Source organism: Amphimedon queenslandica, unplaced genomic scaffold (genome assembly GCF_000090795.2).
Source record: "Amphimedon queenslandica unplaced genomic scaffold, v1.1 AMPQUscaffold_13310, whole genome shotgun sequence".
In the NCBI taxonomy this organism is placed as follows: Eukaryota; Metazoa; Porifera; class Demospongiae; order Haplosclerida; family Niphatidae; genus Amphimedon; species Amphimedon queenslandica.
In genome coordinates this window covers 142706-159461 of record NW_003546454.1, presented here as the reverse complement: position 1 = coordinate 159461, position 16756 = coordinate 142706, and the positions used below count along the sequence as shown (strand labels likewise).

The window sequence follows — 16756 nt, the reverse complement described above, 5'->3', positions numbered from 1 at the left end:
ATGCACATATACAGTTGCATGTGTTTTAGGAAATCTGCTAAATTGACTGCAGATCAAAGTAAAAAGTAACAACAAAAGCTGCTTCTATATACAAACTTGATAGTATACATAAGTTTATAAATAGTGTTTTCAACTTCCATTTTAATAACAATAATAGCAAGTTCTCATGTGCATGTGAATGAATCAAATCTCAAAATGTAATTACATGTCACTAGCTGCATGGTTGCTTAGTAGCTGGTTAAAACTTTGATAGCTGTACAGTGTATGTGCTTGTTGCCAATTTGAAGCACACATGTATATAAGTTGTTTACAAGTATACAGTACACTGTATCCTTGTATTGAGTTGCTACATTATAGTTGTTATGCAATAGGAAAGCCAACTATTATAGTCACTATGGTATTATAGTAGTCATGTACAATAAGAAAGCCAACTAGTCACTATATGATAGTAGTCGTGTGCAATAAGAAAGCCAACTAGTCACTATAACTTTGACTGACACCTCAACTGAACAATAGTCCATTCAGTTTTACAATTTCAGGTCTCGTGTCAAAATGATGTCGTGCAGCTAGCCTCTGATTGGTCAGTTTTGCTTAATTGCTAATGAATTTTGATGAGGTACCTAATAATAGTATATAAGGAGGTGACTAGCAGTAGTGAATCACTTCTCACTAAAAGAAGAAAACATCTTACAAGAAAAAGGAACACTGTCTATAGTATATCAAGGAAAGGAATCATGAAGACTCTCCTCTCACTCTTCTGTCTGGTTACTTACCTGACCTGTGCTCTGAGGTATGTTACTACAGTATATCAAATCAATCTTACTTTTCTTTTGTACATGCAGTGCTAATGGCTGGCCAATCTCTCTTGACATGGCTTGTGGTAAAGCACTTTCTGCAGTTGCTTGCTCTTTTGAGTTTACCAACAATGCAAATGAGGATCTTTATCTACTGAAACGTAACACTCCTCTTGAAGGACTCAACTCTGAATTTGTTTCTGTCTCTCTTGACGGTCGTCCACTGGAATATGAAGGTATTATTATGCGTTGTGCCCCTCCTGCAAAGGATGAGTTTGTACTCTTGAAGGGAGGTGAGAGCATTTCTGCATCTGTCCAAATCACTGATATATTTAGCATTGATACTGATGGTCTCTACACTGTACAATACAGTAGACCTTTACAGTATTTGTCAGTGAATGAGATGAGTGCAATGTCTATTCATCAGCTCAGGGGATCATTTGTACGTGAATCCGTTCAACTTTATTTGGAAGACACTTCTGTTCTCTCGAAACCAAAGATAGAAGAAGTAAAAATTGATTACACTGTTCACATTGAAGCCTGTGGCAGTGCTAGTTTCTCTAATGGCAATGTTAACAACAGTAAAACACTGGATGCTCATAAGAAGCTCTGCGCTGGAACTGATAGAGCTAAAAATAAAGTTGGTAATATTACTGTATCTATTACATGGTTTGGTAGATACGATGCTGGAAGGACAGCTACAGCTAAGAAAACATATACAGATGTAAAAAGTGGAATAACTAACAATGTTGTAACATACTACAACAATGGCCCGAGATGTGGTGCTAAAACCTATGCCTATGTATTGTCGAATGTTAAAAATACCGTCTATCTTTGTAACTTGTACTACAAATCTCAAACATATTGCAGTACATCTGCTGAAAGCAAGGAGGGTACTCTGCTTCATGAATGGTCTCATAGTTATGCCGGTCGTATTGACTATAAGTCTGGAGGTACTGACTACTATGGTCGTTCCAAGTGCAAGGAGTTAGCTAAAAACGATCCTGCTAATGCAGTCAAGAATGCTGATAATTACTGTTATCACTATTGTGATGCTCAGTAATAGAGCTCAGCAGCTAAAAGCCAAGAACTTTTGGACTCATGGAACACTATAGGACATGTACAGTTTATTTTTGCTGCTTTAGGCCTCTTTTTGTTTAACTGTAATATTACATTTTTGATTAGTCAATTATCTCTTGGCTTATTGATCATTAATAATAATATTGAATTTAAATTATTGAAATTGAGCATAGCCATGCGACAAAAGCAAAAGTGCTTTTGTAAGTTGTAACGAGACATAGACCATACATGCATGCCATAATTATGGGCCAGGATATGTTAGGGTTGATTAATAAATCATAATGACACTATGAGATTGTAGCAAGACTGGTAAAAGCAAGATAGATACACAGGTTACAGATTTTTTTTTTTTGCATTTTTAGCAACACGTGACAAAACGTGATTTTATCACGTGAGTGTGTGACGTGTTTGGGTGGGACTAGCTAGTAGCTATAAGATGGCCGCCTAATTGGAAGAGGATAGTTCAGAGTTGGTATGTTGCTTTGTCTTTGTTCTTTTACTGTTGTCAACCAGCAGGTGATGGCTCAGAGACGGAAGGCAAAGCTATACTTTGGCAAACACAGTGACTGTTTTGTACACGGTTTGCCACGAGAATGGATAACCTGGCTGAAGCCATCATCAGTGGTAATTAAGACATTGAACACTCCAACTTCACTTACGCAATGTCCTCTACCTACAGGATGACTTGCATTTAGTCAGAATAGTGTTTCCAGATAGTACCAGCCTAATGGCTAGCTTCTCAAAACGGCCAGCTCTGCCTTCAAGCATAAGAAAGTCAAGCAGCAGTGAAAGTGAATATCTTGAGATTGACATTGAATATGCATCATGTCTTAAAATAAAAGAAGGGCAAATGGTGAGTTTTATAATAATGTGCGCTATAGCAGTCTTTAAACAATACTGGGCCATGAGCAAAGCTTACTGGATTTATATTAATTATTATTTTTATTTTGTCTGGCAGTCCTGAATTTATATTTAACGTAATTAGTTATTATTTATTATTGATTATTGTTTTTTACTGTCCTATAGGTTACAGTTGAGTGTATTCCCGATATACCTGTGTGTAAGAAGATTAATGCTGTACCAGTTAATGACAATGATTATGAGATACTGGTAATAATTATAATTATTTCTCTTTCTCTTTACCTCACAGTAGTGCTACATGAATTATGCATATTTAAAAAAGAATTTACTGTCATTGCTGATTAGTAGCCGTCAATACAAAAATAATGTTGCTATTAGCATAGTTGGAGGGGTTGTACTATGCCCATATATTGTTTAATGAATGCAGCCACAATAGTTTTAGACTTGTTGTTATACTGGAACAGCATGTCTCCGGGCATCAAATATTCCAAAAAGTTCTTTCCCTTCTGACCACAATTCTAAAACTTTCCTAGGCAAGATAAACAGATAGTGTGTTTGTGTGTGCATGGTGCAACCTCTTTGTAAAAGTACCCCATTATCATAGAAGTGTCCTAGGTTGGGATATCAAATGTTCTATTTGAGAGTGCCCTTATGTATTACGTGTATGTGTCATCTTTCAAATACTTTAGGAGTGCAATAGAGAAACTATTGAATATGAAATGCTAAATCAAATTCGGATTGTATCTACTAAGTTTCCTTTTCCAATATGGATCAATAACCAGCCAATACGTCTCAAACTAAGTATGTAGTGTTTCTTATATGTACACACGTACATGTAACTCCACACTCTTTATCATTATCTATTCCTCTTTCTTCTTCCTTTTCTTCTAATTATCCTCATCCCATTCTCCTTCCCACTCCTTATTCTCTTGCTTTAGGCTCTTCCAGTGATTCTCAATCTCCTTCATGGCTATTGCTAGCTAAAGATGCATTTGTCAATCTTCATATCACACCAGCCAATACTCCTGCCTCTCCTCTCCCTCCTGATAGATCAGAGAGCTCACTCTCAGAGGAAAGCAACCAGTCAGTCCAGAGCCAGCAGCCATCCTTCACTAAAAATAATCGACCATTCCGTCACAGACTAACAACTAGTGATGGTAACATCTCGACTGTTAACCTCTGTAACACGATAGATAGGTTTGATAGTCTCTCGACTAATGACGGTGACCTTGAAAGAGAAGAGGAAGATGAAGGCCTAGTGAAGTTTTTGAGTAGTAGTATCAATGCTTTTGGCTCGTGGCTTCAGAGGAATAAGAGTCCTGACTCTATGACCTCAGGGACAGGTCCCTCCTCTGAGCTCCACTCTCGCTCTTCTCATCTTAGCTTGGGCTCTCCACAGGATGGGGATAGGCCTCCATTATCACAGAGATCACTGTCACCTTCTCGTTCGTATACTTCTAATCCTACAGGAGGAGGTGGCAGTGGTGGCGGTGGGCATGGACATATAAAGCAACATTCTTGGTCGGGTCAGTCTGATTTTGAGCTACATGTACCAGATTATCCTCCCGTTTCGTCTCTCCCACTTTCGCTCTCTGTGAGAGTCCAGACTCTTAAACCTGACCTGGCCCACAAGATATGGGGACAAGACAATGTGTATGATGTATATGTGAACCCTCTCTCTGTCCCTCACCATCACAACTTGACTAATAACTCTTTTCTCGTTCGACTAACTCTTTGTACTCCTCCTCCTGCCCCAAAGTCCAACAGCAACAACGGCACTACTGCTACCAGTAAAGAGAAGCAGACAGTGCCAGAGCAGTCAACTAACAATGCCTCTTCTACTAGTCTAGTAAGCAACAAGAGTAGCATCTTAGAGCGGCTATCAAATCTAATTCCGGAAAGAAACACACCCTCTCCTACTCTATCAGCTTCCGCATTACCCGTGGTACCTCCTCCATCAGAAGCCTCCACCACTAGTAACTACTACTGTACTACTGTCATTGCTCATATGCACCTTGTTACTCATATACCTTCTGAGCAGAGGAAGCTTTCAATACTCAGTCACACTATTGAGGAAGTCTCCCAGTCTCGCGAGGCAAGTAATTCACCGGCTCACAGTCCAGCATCTGTTAAGAAAGACTCAATGGTTAAGAGGATTGGTGGGATACCTGTACTGCCTGGTCATGTTGTTCTTGGTAGTCTCCTGTGTCAGCAGTTAGGGGCTAGTGCTCACTCTTATGTACTCATTGAGGAAGTAAATAAGGATTGGAGGGTTGATGTGAAAAGGAACAAGATTTCGGTTACTTTAGATCTCTTGGCACCTTTTAAAGTATGTCTGCTATTATAAATATGATATTATAGAGTCTATCATCATTTAAGCAACGGTCTAATTTAATAGTATAAAGCAAAGTGACCCTGACATTGTATGTGTACATGTAGTTGCTTTGTCTCATAGTTGCTATGCATATTTTAAATTTTTGTTACTTTATAGTGGGAAATAAAATCTGCCATTTTGAGCCATTATACGCATACTCAGTGGCACGTGGCTACTAATTTGCCAAATTAAAACTTGCCAATCAACAAATTTTAGCAATTTGATCCCTCCAAAATTTTCCGCTATATGGTATAATGGAGCTTTTTCACATTTACATTTACAATGCACACCAGTATGCAATTTAGCAGCTCTTGTATCATTTATTGCATAGTTTAGACCAATGCATCGTGACGTACTGAGGAGTTTCAAGGAATGGGTTGGAGTTTGTAGCAGGAACAAATTCAACTGCTTTTTTACGGATAATATGGTTGTACCACTTCACTTTAAGCCAAAAGCCCCTGAAGGTACTTGACTTTAATTCTGAACCCTCTCTTCTAATAATTATTATTGTTTTATTTCTTCTTTCTCCTATAGCGTTATATTCATCATCTATTGTGATGCATTTCCGTATAACATGTAAAATAGAGAAGCCTATAGTTCCAGTTCAAGAGACTCCCATCAAGGTATTCCAGTTGAGCACTCAAGACATAAAGACTGAGAACTCTCGTCGTGTTGAGATCAAGTATTACAGTACTCATAATAGTGATGCTAATGGAATCGTGGGAACTTTAATGCCTTTTGATGAAACACCTTCTGAGATTGATACCATCAGAATGGATAGATTTGGGTACATATTATATCCACCAATCCTCCTCTGTCTCTCTCCTTAATTTTATTATATTTCTCTCAACTTCTCCTTTTTTAATGGAGTAAAGATGGAATTATATCTGTTCCCCTTGTATATTTCTTTATCATTTAACTATTTGTTCTCTTTTAGTGCTATAGAGGAGCTACTCCATGACTGCTATTCACATTTGATGGAGGTGTACTCTCAGAGGAGACACTCCTCTCTCCTGATATGTGGTACAGGAGGAGGGGGCAGTGCTGGTACTGTGAGTGGGTGTGGCAAGACCTCTCTTTCTATGCTACTCTGTAAAGCAATATCAAAATCAATATGGCAGTTTCATGTTATAATATTGGACTGCACTTTGTTAAGAGGTGAGTATGTAATACTACCTTCCTTCCTTTTCTCTTCCTCACTCCTTCAAATCCAACACTGGAGCTATTACTATTAATTTTATCTTATCGTCTCACTCTCTTATCTTTTTTATTTTATTATTATCTAATTATTTAATTTATGATGATATCTCTCGTTTATTTTTATTTTATTCTCCCTCCTCTCTTTCTCTTTCTCCCTTCTCTTTCTCTCTCTTTCTCTCATCAGGTAAAAGAGTAGATAAGATTAAGAAGCGTCTCTCTGGCATAGTAAGAGAAGCCAGAGGCCACCAGCCCTCAGTGATACTCTTAGATGATTTGGATGAGATTGCACGTCACATTAATGATGCACAGAAGGAAGCATCTGGTGAAGCACTGGCTAATACAAAGAATGCACAAGGTATTGTACATTAATATATTTCACCTTCTCTCATTATTTCCTTTCTCCCTTCCCTCTCCTCTTTCTCCCTTTATCTTTTGTCCTTAACATTCACATAATATCAATTAATCCTCTTATTTTTTTCTTTTGCTTTTTTTTCTCTCTATTCAGTTATATTAGACTTCCTAACAGAAATGAGATCATCTTGTCACTGCTTGATAATAGCAACTTCATCCAGCAGGCAATCCCTCCATCCATCACTCCTTCAGTTCAGAGGGAGACACTTATTTCATGTCGTTGAGATGAAGCCGCCTAATCTGGTGAGGATTATTATAAAGAATTGTCTAATTTATGTTATAATATTAGAATCAACGCATAGAAATACTCCAAGCAATAATGAGGGATTATTCAAAGCAACCTTTGCTGTCACCTGATGATTTTAGGTATGTATGGATGCACAGGGTTTCCATAGGATTTTGGGATAGTGCTCATGTGGCTTTTTGTTATTGCCAAAGTCCCTATACTATAGTACAGAGTATTTTGACAAAAATCACAAGGAGAGAATTCTTCATTTTTATAATTTTTCCTGATACATATGTATGTTTTTATCTTGTGTTGAAAATTTGAGCTGATTCCGATCAAAATTTGATTTTTTATAAATTTTTTAATTTTCACCAAAAATTGGGCCAACGACTCAAGGCTATAGCCTCTGGTTTTTGACCAAATTTCATCAAAAATGGATGGAAGAGAATTCTCTATTTTTATAATTGTTTTGATACGTATACATGTCCTTATATTGTGTATCAACTTTGAGCTGATTCTGATCAAATTTGAATTTTTTATGAATTTGTGAAGTTGCTCCAAAAAAGCTATATCTATGTGCTGTATTGTAGTACTTGTCAGCTCATGAAGCATGCTGTTTAGCTTCTTAACATGCTTTGTTGGAAACCCTGTGAATACATTGTATTTATATAATTTTTGGGCTTAATTACATGTATTTACACAACAAATTTGAATTGATTGATAATAAGCAAATTTAATTTGAAAATAATTTAATTTAATTATGTATGTTTACCACAATAGCATAATAATAATAATACTTTCTCTCTTCATTGCTCTTATACAGGATCATTGCATTAAGAACTGAAGGTTTTCAAGTGAAGGACCTCTCAGTATTAGTGGACCGAGCTTTGAGTGTCTCACAGCAGAGAGCTATACACAGTACTGTCACTAAACAATACGAAAATAAAAGGTTGAGCTTAGTGGATCCTGAGCAGCAGTTCCTGGGCACTGCAAAGAAGAAGGACTCTTCTGCAACTGTTGTAGCAGGAAGTTTTAAGAGAGAAAGCTCTGTTTATGGAACTGATGTAAAACTTGATGATTTTATTTCTGTTCTTGAGAACTACTTACCAGCTGCACTGAAGGGACTATCACTTCACTCCAGAGGAAAAATTAATTTTAAAAGAGTCGGTGGCCTGACAGAAGCTAAGAAGACACTAACTGAAACAATGCTGTGGCCTTCTAAAGTATTATTAATTGCATTCACATTAAATTATACACCACCATATTGTCTACATGTATTTTAACTTTATTTTACTTTTAGTATCCAAAACTTTTTAAAGCTTGCCCCATAAAGCAGCATGCTGGAGTTTTGCTGTATGGAGCTCCTGGGACTGGTAAAACACTATTAGCTGAAGCACTGGCTAATGAATTCTGTCTTAATTTTGTTAGCATAAAAGTAATAATACCGAGTCACTGTTGTATGAGATTTTATTGTATAATTATTGTACTATAGGGTCCTGAATTATTAAATAAATACATTGGAGCCAGTGAGCAGGCAGTGCGTGATCTGTTTTCAAAGTAATCTTGTATCAATAAATTAATCATTGATTTGATCTTTGGTGTATAGGGCACAGGCAGCTCAACCTTGTATCTTGTTCTTTGATGAGTTTGACTCATTAGCTCCACAGTGAGTTAACGCTTAAAAATTAACATGTATTTTGTATTGAAAATCAGCTTATTTTTAAAATGGTCAAAATATTATAGTCAGAATCAACTCAAACTTTCTACAGAGCATAAGGAATTTAATATGTGTCAAAAAACTATAATGAGAAATTGGGGTGATTTTAGAGCCATTTTTGGAAAAAAGCATTTGTTAGAAATTGGCTCATTTTTAAATGGTGGTAACTCAAAAATTTGAGCTTGGATCAGCTTAAAGCGTAAGGACATCAACATGTATCAATAATTTAATAAAAATTGGGGTTGATTTTGGAGCCATTTTAAGAAAAAACATGGACTATAGTACAGGGTATTTTTCAGAAATAGCTCTATACACATTTATAATTTTTAGACGGGGTCATGATCGAACAGGAGTAACTGATAGAGTTGTTAATCAATTGCTAACAGAGTTAGATGGAGTAGAATCAACACAAGGTATAAAGTATTAATCTCTCCTCACCTTTTCACTCTCTTCACTTCTCTCTCCAACTCCTTGCACTACATGTACATATGCAGGTGTGTATGTACTGGCAGCTAGCAGTAGACCTGATCTAATTGATCCAGCTCTACTGAGACCTGGAAGAATCGACAAGATATTGTTTTGTAGTGTACCAGTGGATGAGGTATGATGAATATTATTAGATCTATTTTAGAAAATACAGTTCAACAACTTTTTACAAATAACATGTTTAATACAGTAATATTTTTTGTTAGGTTGTAAGACATCAAATACTAGCAGCGTTGAGCCATGAGCTCTCTCTCTCAAAAGATGTGGATATGATGAAAATAGCAAAAGCTACCAAAAACTTTACAGGAGCTGATCTAAAGGCATTGTTGTATAATGCTCAGCTTCTCTCGGTGCACAGATCACTGGGTGATACTATCCATAGTGGTAAAACAACGGATCATCAGTCTGTAGTAGAAACAAACATGTTTGGCAGTCACCAGCAATCCAATCCTTTGAAAGTTTGGCAGTTTAAGTCTGGGCTTGGTAAAGATGGTGGTAATAGTCTCCAAAGTGTGTCTGAAGTTAATTCCGAGTCTGGAGTCATACCAGATCAGGTAAACACTATTGTGTGAGTCTTTATAACATTATTGTGTCCTTCATTTTAAGGTCAAGAAGCTTCTTAACAGAGAGAGTGACAACACACTAAAAGGCAAAGAGAAAGTAAGTCATAATGTCTTTTTTCCTCCCATTTATTCTCTTTTGTAGTTGTCTAGGTCATGCAGTGTTACCCAATCGGATTTAGAGGAGTCACTAGTGAAAGCTAGTCCATCACTCTCTCCTGAAGAGAGATTCAAATACGAAACAATGTAAGTTTTTGAAAATTATCATTGTGGATTTTCATATTTCATTTTACATGTACTGTAGTTACGAGAAATTTAAGAAAGGAAAGACAATTGAGAAACCAAACCAGCATACAACTTTAGCATAACATTTTAGTAACTTCATTAATAGAGAATTTAACCTTTTATTTCCTTGTTCAAATAATTTATTAATTTTACTTACACAAAAAAAAGTATTTTCCACCAGTACCATACAGAAGATTGGGGAGGATAAACATGTACAGTAACTGCTTTGTTCTTACCAAAAAAGAAATTACTCAGTTAAAATTAAATTTTCCCTTCACAATGTAAACAAGGTGTGAGTGTACCCACAATAGCCTCATTGTTTAAACAAAGCTTAACTTGGTTACTATCTTGTTTACTGCAATTTACACTCAGAGAAGCAAGCAAGGTTTCAAATATTCCTTTCATTTCAATTTTATGCACAAGCAATGCTATGCAAAATTTAGAATGCTGGCAAATACATTTAATTTCTGCATAAGTAATGCAAAATAAAATTTATTTACAAGTTTTTTTCAAAAAAGAACTATAAGCAGAATACTGATTACAATAGAGTACACAATGTCTCAGTCCTTTACATCAACCATGTCAACCACCTGATTCTGTTCCAGGGTTGCATCACTTTGATCAGCCATACCCCTGGAAGCAAATTGAGACACGGAGACTGTCTGGAATCCCATGAACCACCAACGTGGCTTCTTATCTGCTCCTTGAGAGAGCTGGAAGACTCCTGGCAACCTGTGGAGGAGGGACTCCAGATAAATGGAGTTGTAGGTTGAGTTCAATGTCCTAAAGTACATCTCAATCTCTTCAAAACTGGCTCCTAAAGGATGAACAGTCAAAAAGGCAGCCATTACGGAAATTAGGGCAATATCAGTATCACTCAATCCTGTTGTGTTTTCTTCTGCTGTTGATCCCATTTGCGTCCTAAGCTGAGCATAAGCAGCAGCAGCTGCAGCCAAACTCTCCCCGCCAATTGTTCCATTGTCTAATGCACGATTGAGATCATCCATGCTCACGCCATCAATCACTTCCCAATCTCCTTCATCCCCACTTTCTTCCTTAACCTCTGGCTGCTCCTCTGTCTCTACACCTGTTACCTGTTGTGAGGTGTTTACTCTTCAAGTTAGTTAGTACATGCACCTCAAAATAGGCTGACAGTTAAGCCATTGCAGTATAGGGAGGGTGTTAAGCTTTGCTAGTATTAGTATTAAGTTTTGCTATAAACTATTAGCATAATTATGCCACTAATGTTAGCTGGTAAAGTCAACTTAGGTATTGTTAAGCCATTGCTAAGTTAGTAGGGAAATGTTAAGCTTTGCTATGAACTGTTAAGCCATGCCAACTATAATGCTAAGCCAAGTTACATGTTAGCTAGTAAGAGCCCCAGCTAATAAAAATAGACACTAACTTACTATAAAAAGGAAAATGGTGGGTTTTGTTAACTTATATCTTATGTTAGTTGGATACTGAGTGTTCTACAATATTCTCTCATACTATTCCTCCTTACCTGGGATTGCTTCTCATCATTACTCTGTTGAGTGCTAGCAGACCCTCTCACTATTTTCTCCCATTCATCAGGGCAGTTCTATAAAGAGAATAAGTATTTAGTGTTATTAACAAAATTAGACTAATAGACTGTAGTTCTGGGAATAGAATTCCCCAAAAAGAAAACCAGTAAAACCACATAACCACATACATTCATGTATTGGATATTATTATTAATTTATTATTATACCTTCTTGAATTTTGCCAGCAAGGTCTTCAATTGCAATATCTATGCGTGTTCAACAAAATGAGGATCCATAACTTGGATTGCCTAACTTGTTTCTCTTTCTTTTCAACTGCCACTTCATGATCAACCTTTAACTGCTCAATCTCTTGACCTGCCCTTGACAACTGTCTCTCTATATCACCCATGGTATCAGAAGACTCTATAAACACACATAAAAATTCAAAATGAGGCATAATAATAGAAAATTTTCAGTCGAGAAAAATTCTTAATTATTCTTAAAAAAAATGAATGAGCAAAACCTATTAAATCTCTGTAACACTTTCTTACACTTAATAATCCCTTAACTAACCATTATTGCTGTCATCTTGCTTTTGTTTCTTTGCAGCTGGTTCATCTGTATCATCTTTCCTTGGCACTGATTTCTTGATGTTTGTCTTAATACTTGTCTCCAGTTCTTTAATGTGGTCTTTCCATTGGGAGAGGGTCTTACGCTGCGGCTTGGTAAAATGATCCCAAGTCTTCTTAACAGAAGTAGCTTCAAAAACAGCATCAAGAGTTCCACCTGGAAGCCAAAAAATCAATATTTTATTAATCAGAATGTGGTATGCTTAAAAATCAATTTGTTAAGTTACAAAACATACATTTTAAATGCCAAAAATAACAGACAACAAAGTAGTAAAAATTAAGTACACAAAATGCTATAACTCCATGCACTGTTATTATTACCAAATTTAACATACATTGAACCACCAGCTGTTGAAGTTGGCTCCTTTTCTTCATGTAAAACTCCTCTTCATCTCTATCCTTTGCCTTCATTTCCTTCTCCAGCTTGAAGCAGTGATTATTAACGGAGCTTAAAAGACCAAAGAATGTCCCTGCAGTAGTAGACGTACAATTTCCCTTCTCCATCCACTGGATGAGGTTTCTTGCTGCATACTCAAATGTGTCATCGTTACGCAAATCAGTCGATACGATTTGAGCATTGGCAGCATTAAAAGGTAAAATATCACCAGATTTCATACGACGCTTGGCATCAGAGAGCTCCCTTGACTGAGCATAGTCAACTTGAATATTAGAAGAGAACTCATCTCCATTAGTGCTGGTCACGTATACAGTGCATTTATTCAATTGGATTGCTTTATCAACTGAGCTCTCGTATTTAAATTCAACATGCCCGTAGGTCTTGTTACGAGCCATACGTACATCTTGTATCGGGCCACACTCACAGAATATATCATAAAGATGCTTTTCTGTGGTACTTTCAGGCAAGGTACCCACAAAAACTGTATTACAATTTGAGGGTTTCTCTCGAGTGGGAGCAGTGGATTGAAAGGGAGGAGGAGGGGCAATAGTGACTAATCCTTGAACATATGCTCCTTTAGCAAGATCTCTGGCCCTTTCCCTGATAGGGCCAGGACGTATGAAGGGATCATCACGACGACCACTCCCACCAGGGCCACCACGGTAATAAGGATCGTCTAACGGCGGGCTGTAGCCTCTAGAGTGTCTCTCCCTCTCACCATAACGTCCTATTTCTCTTTCATAGTAGTCACGATAACGGGAAGGATAAGGAAGGCCATCATAATCCTCTCGATACATCATTTATCACAGAGTCCACAACTCCACACGTTCCAGTCCCTTCTAAATCACGTGATGCTTGCAACAACGTCTCACTCATCCACGTGACACCACGTGTCCATTCAAAAGTTACAATGACACCTCTTGAATACAGGAATAATAGTGTTTTTTGTAACAGTGTATGTGTTTATGTATCTAGCTCTATTTATTCAGTAAAGTGGCATGATAAACTACCTATATCTACGTAATAATCGCACACACTTTAAACTATAAAAGTAAGTTATTGTGGCATAATCTCATAAACAGCATCTGGTGACATGTCACATTCATCATAGACACTTTCCTCTTCCCTTAGTTTAGTCTTGTGAAGATCATATGGTTCACATACTTGCATTGCAATATCATCATCAGATCTATTAGACAATGTATGCACACCAGACATTTAGCACTAATATTAATTTACCTTGTATGCTTAACTGAGTTAGATTTCATACTAAAAATAGGATATAACAAATTATGATTCTATTGGCAAACAAAGTTTTAACATACCGTAAAATAATTAAACAAATATTGATAACAATACTGACAGTTAACACGATGAACAATACACCTACTAGTGCACTCATTCCAAAAGCAATATTACTAGCAGAAGAAGTGATAACTAAAAGAAAAAAATTATGAATTTAATAACAATAATTTCAATACTTGGTGTTGAAGTTACAGTATATGTAACTGTAACTGTTGGAACAGAAGGTAATTCCAATGTCTCATTAGTAATAAATTTCCAGTACCCATGCCCTTTAACAGTATATGCACGTACACCAAAAATATAGCAAGTGCTTTTATTGAGACCAGTAATGTTAGTAAATGTACTGACTATACAAAAGAACTCCAATGACTCATTAGCAAAACTAGCCACCGTACAGTTGCGAGACTGTAAGAAATGATACCCTATCTCATATGTGATAATGGGATAGTCTGATGGAATATAACTAGGTACACTCCATGAGATAACAGCCCATGTAGTGTTCATGATACTGGATATTGAACCAACTGGACCAGGTACTAAATAAAGACACATTCTCACAGAACTGATATAGTATAATAATTACATACCTATTCCAATCTCTACTACAATAGGATCACTAAAGGGACCTCTTCCAACAGAATTGACAGCAGCTACACTGATGTTATACTCAGTACCAAATACTAGATCATTCAATATGATATATCTTTCAATGCTGGTGAGGTTGTATGTGATACTACTGTTACTGATAATGACTGAATAGCCTGTGATTAGACCATTACGCAGAGAACAATTGACCTCATTCCAAGTGAGATTATTAACTGGTTGTGACAAAACTAGAGAACTAGGTACACCAGTAGGAGCTATAAAACAACTAATGACATTAAATTTAATAAATATATACGTACCTCTTGAAAAAATTGTTTTTCCTTTAATTGAACTATTGCCAGATCCTCCTAGCACATTACCAACTCTCACTGTGATGGTATAGTTCATACCACTGTACAGACCTAGTCATGTATAACTGTATGTTGTAGTGGACTGATGAGGAGCAACAGAGACTGTCTCATTCACTGATGATAACTGGGGACAAGATGGAGTATAGGAGATGGTGTAGTATGTTACATAGTTGTCACTACTGGGAATAGTCCAGTTCACTGTAATACTAGTGGTTGAGACATTAGATACTGAGAGACTAGTTACTGGACTAGGAACTACAACAGATATCAATTACACTCTCTTAATGATAATAACTCACCATCAAATCTTAACACTGTTACTGTACTATTAACTGAAGGAAGGTCTATATATGAGTACACACTGATGGTATAGGTACTCATTGGTGAGAGATCTGTTAGTACAATTTTATCTGCACTGATAGATACTACATTCCTGGTTACACCTCCAGTAGTATACTCAATCACATATCCATTAGTCTCTGATAATGTGGTCCAGCTCACTTTGATACAAGTAGCATTTAATATAAACCCTCTCACTATATTTGGAGGACCAGTAGGAGCTAGAAAAGAAGGTATCTACTATTGATTTAAGTGTAATCATACCATCATACCATGTAATATCACAGATTGACTGTAGTTGACTCCTCCAATCATTGCTATACAGGTAACATTAACTGACACTCCCAGTGGATCAGGATATATCAGTAGTGTGTTGTTGTATGTCAGAACATCAATTGATGTATACATTGAGTTACTCTTCATCATTCCATTCACTAACCAGTAAACATCAGTTGAAGGATTTATATCAGTAGTTGTGAGGCAGTCAATACGATATTGAGTGTTATTGAGTTGTGTAATCGATGAGACTAGTGTCCAATTGATTGAATTAATAACTAGAAACACATCGACAATGTTACAAGTACATTAAAAGGTGCAGTAGCAATACCTGGTAAGGTTTGTACACTGATTGTACTAGCATGTCCCAGTAATTGTTGATAGGCTCTGACTATAATGCTATAAGTTGCTAGTGCACTCAGTCTATTCAGTGTGATTGTATTATTACTACTTCCCTCCACCTGTACTGTCTGCACAGTGTCTGTATCACTAGTGACATTGACTACATATCCATCAGCATCAGATGAATCAAACGCAGTCCAACTGACAGTGATAGTGGTAGCTGTTTTGTTCACCTCAGTAAGAGAAGAGGGAGCGTTTGCTGGTACTAATAGGGAGACATATGTACATAATTATTAGCATCCTTATCATTACCTTTTATGGTTAAAGTACGTGTTCTATCAGTACCATCAAGATTATCCAGTACACACTGATACACTTGATCTCCAGTGGTTGATTGACTGATTGATCCACTACTTACAGTCATTCCATCCCATGTGATAGTAACAGTATATCTTATTATGTTAAAATCATCATCTTCTAGTTCAGTGAAGGATATATTATCATCATTACAATTAGTATAATTAGCCAATAAAGTACCACCAATGCTCATACTAATACCATACCCATAGTGTCCAATTTTAGTACAATTCAGTTTGTATTCCTGAGGATATACTGTCATATCAGAAGGAAGATCAGCAACAGTAAATGATTCTATCTCTGCATATCCTAGAAATAAATATTATTACATCATTAAGTGATTTCATAGTCTTCCTTACTGAATATATTAGCAAAGATGATGTTAGTGTTAGGATCTGAACAATCAGTGGGTAGACAACACTTGTACCAGCCTTCTTGAGCTGCTGGTAGTCCCTGAGCAAGATAAAGATTGAGAGTAGCAGGTGAAGTGACATTAGTACAACGAAAAGAATCACTGGCACTATTATTGTTACAGTCAACAGGATCATCAGGATCAGCAACTCTAACCCACTGACCAGTAGTTAGACTAGTGCCAGGTAACACACATGATATAGCTTCTGTTACTGCATTGACACTACTATCCCAAAAGTATGATC

At 36.8% G+C, this 16756-nt stretch overlaps 4 protein-coding genes across 6 annotated transcripts; 2 read left to right on the top strand and 2 right to left on the bottom strand.

Annotated features, from left to right (window-relative positions):
• The first annotated feature begins 651 nt into the window (after positions 1–651).
• On the top strand, positions 652–1986 carry LOC105313403 (extracellular protease-like). Its single transcript, XM_011406809.2, has 2 exons — positions 652–790; positions 843–1986. The coding sequence occupies exons 1-2, from the start codon at positions 735–737 to the stop codon at positions 1855–1857; spliced, it is 1071 nt and encodes a 356-aa protein (XP_011405111.2). The 5' UTR covers positions 652–734; the 3' UTR covers positions 1858–1986.
• Positions 1987–2282: 296 nt separating this feature from the next.
• Positions 2283–10185, top strand: LOC100635234 (uncharacterized). 2 transcript variants are annotated; one of them, XM_019998675.1, is made up of 22 exons: positions 2283–2346; positions 2391–2498; positions 2554–2727; positions 2901–2984; positions 3425–3536; positions 3674–5064; positions 5441–5573; positions 5644–5896; positions 6047–6267; positions 6494–6664; positions 6815–6963; positions 7010–7086; positions 7770–8169; positions 8247–8381; positions 8439–8503; positions 8553–8612; positions 8994–9076; positions 9158–9264; positions 9356–9703; positions 9756–9809; positions 9855–9955; positions 10014–10185. In XM_019998675.1, exons 2-22 carry the CDS (start codon positions 2394–2396, stop codon positions 10075–10077), a joined length of 4287 nt encoding a protein of 1428 aa, XP_019854234.1. In that variant the 5' UTR covers positions 2283–2346; positions 2391–2393; the 3' UTR covers positions 10078–10185. The 2 variants fall into 2 exon arrangements, with proteins under 2 accessions (XP_019854234.1, XP_011405110.2); XM_011406808.2 differs by having other exon boundaries at positions 2289–2346; positions 2388–2498.
• A 264-nt stretch (positions 10186–10449) lies between these two features.
• LOC100633346 (ecto-NOX disulfide-thiol exchanger 2-like) lies at positions 10450–13378 on the bottom strand. Of its 2 annotated transcripts, none has more exons than XM_003387904.3 (6): positions 12464–13378; positions 12073–12285; positions 11813–11922; positions 11727–11765; positions 11499–11576; positions 10450–11088 (listed from the first exon to the last, which is right to left on the bottom strand). In XM_003387904.3, the coding sequence occupies exons 1-6, from the start codon at positions 13323–13325 to the stop codon at positions 10555–10557; spliced, it is 1836 nt and encodes a 611-aa protein (XP_003387952.3). In that variant the 5' UTR covers positions 13326–13378; the 3' UTR covers positions 10450–10554. The 2 variants fall into 2 exon arrangements, with proteins under 2 accessions (XP_003387952.3, XP_019854236.1); XM_019998677.1 differs by having other exon boundaries at positions 10450–10811.
• Positions 13379–13439: 61 nt separating this feature from the next.
• Positions 13440–14442, bottom strand: LOC109583356 (uncharacterized). Its single transcript, XM_019998664.1, has 5 exons — positions 14418–14442; positions 14007–14366; positions 13851–13962; positions 13765–13794; positions 13440–13714 (listed from the first exon to the last, which is right to left on the bottom strand). The coding sequence occupies exons 2-5, from the start codon at positions 14332–14334 to the stop codon at positions 13582–13584; spliced, it is 603 nt and encodes a 200-aa protein (XP_019854223.1). The 5' UTR covers positions 14335–14366; positions 14418–14442; the 3' UTR covers positions 13440–13581.
• Between the last annotated feature and the right edge of the window lie 2314 nt (positions 14443–16756).

Excerpts from the sequence above, each read along its gene's own strand:
- LOC105313403 (XM_011406809.2), top strand. The coding sequence starts at position 735 with ATGAAGACTCTCCTCTCACTCTTCTGTCTGGTTACTTACCTGACCTGT. Across the intron at positions 791-842 it reads TACCTGACCTGTGCTCTGAG|TGCTAATGGCTGGCCAATCT; the intron begins GTATGTTACTAC and ends TTGTACATGCAG.
- LOC100635234 (XM_019998675.1), top strand. The coding sequence starts at position 2,394 with ATGGCTCAGAGACGGAAGGCAAAGCTATACTTTGGCAAACACAGTGAC. Across the intron at positions 5,065-5,440 it reads ATCTCTTGGCACCTTTTAAA|TTTAGACCAATGCATCGTGA; the intron begins GTATGTCTGCTA and ends TTTATTGCATAG. Across the intron at positions 5,574-5,643 it reads TAAGCCAAAAGCCCCTGAAG|CGTTATATTCATCATCTATT; the intron begins GTACTTGACTTT and ends TTTCTCCTATAG.
- LOC100633346 (XM_003387904.3), bottom strand. The coding sequence starts at position 13,325 with ATGATGTATCGAGAGGATTATGATGGCCTTCCTTATCCTTCCCGTTAT. Across the intron at positions 12,286-12,463 it reads TCAACAGCTGGTGGTTCAAT|GTGGAACTCTTGATGCTGTT; the intron begins GTATGTTAAATT and ends TTTGGCTTCCAG. Across the intron at positions 11,766-11,812 it reads TTGAAAAGAAAGAGAAACAA|ATATTGCAATTGAAGACCTT; the intron begins GTTAGGCAATCC and ends GAACACGCATAG.
- LOC109583356 (XM_019998664.1), bottom strand. The coding sequence starts at position 14,334 with ATGAACACTACATGGGCTGTTATCTCATGGAGTGTACCTAGTTATATT. Across the intron at positions 13,963-14,006 it reads TACTGTAACTTCAACACCAA|TTATCACTTCTTCTGCTAGT; the intron begins GTATTGAAATTA and ends TTTTTCTTTTAG. Across the intron at positions 13,715-13,764 it reads AACTCAGTTAAGCATACAAG|ATCTGATGATGATATTGCAA; the intron begins GTAAATTAATAT and ends ATTGTCTAATAG.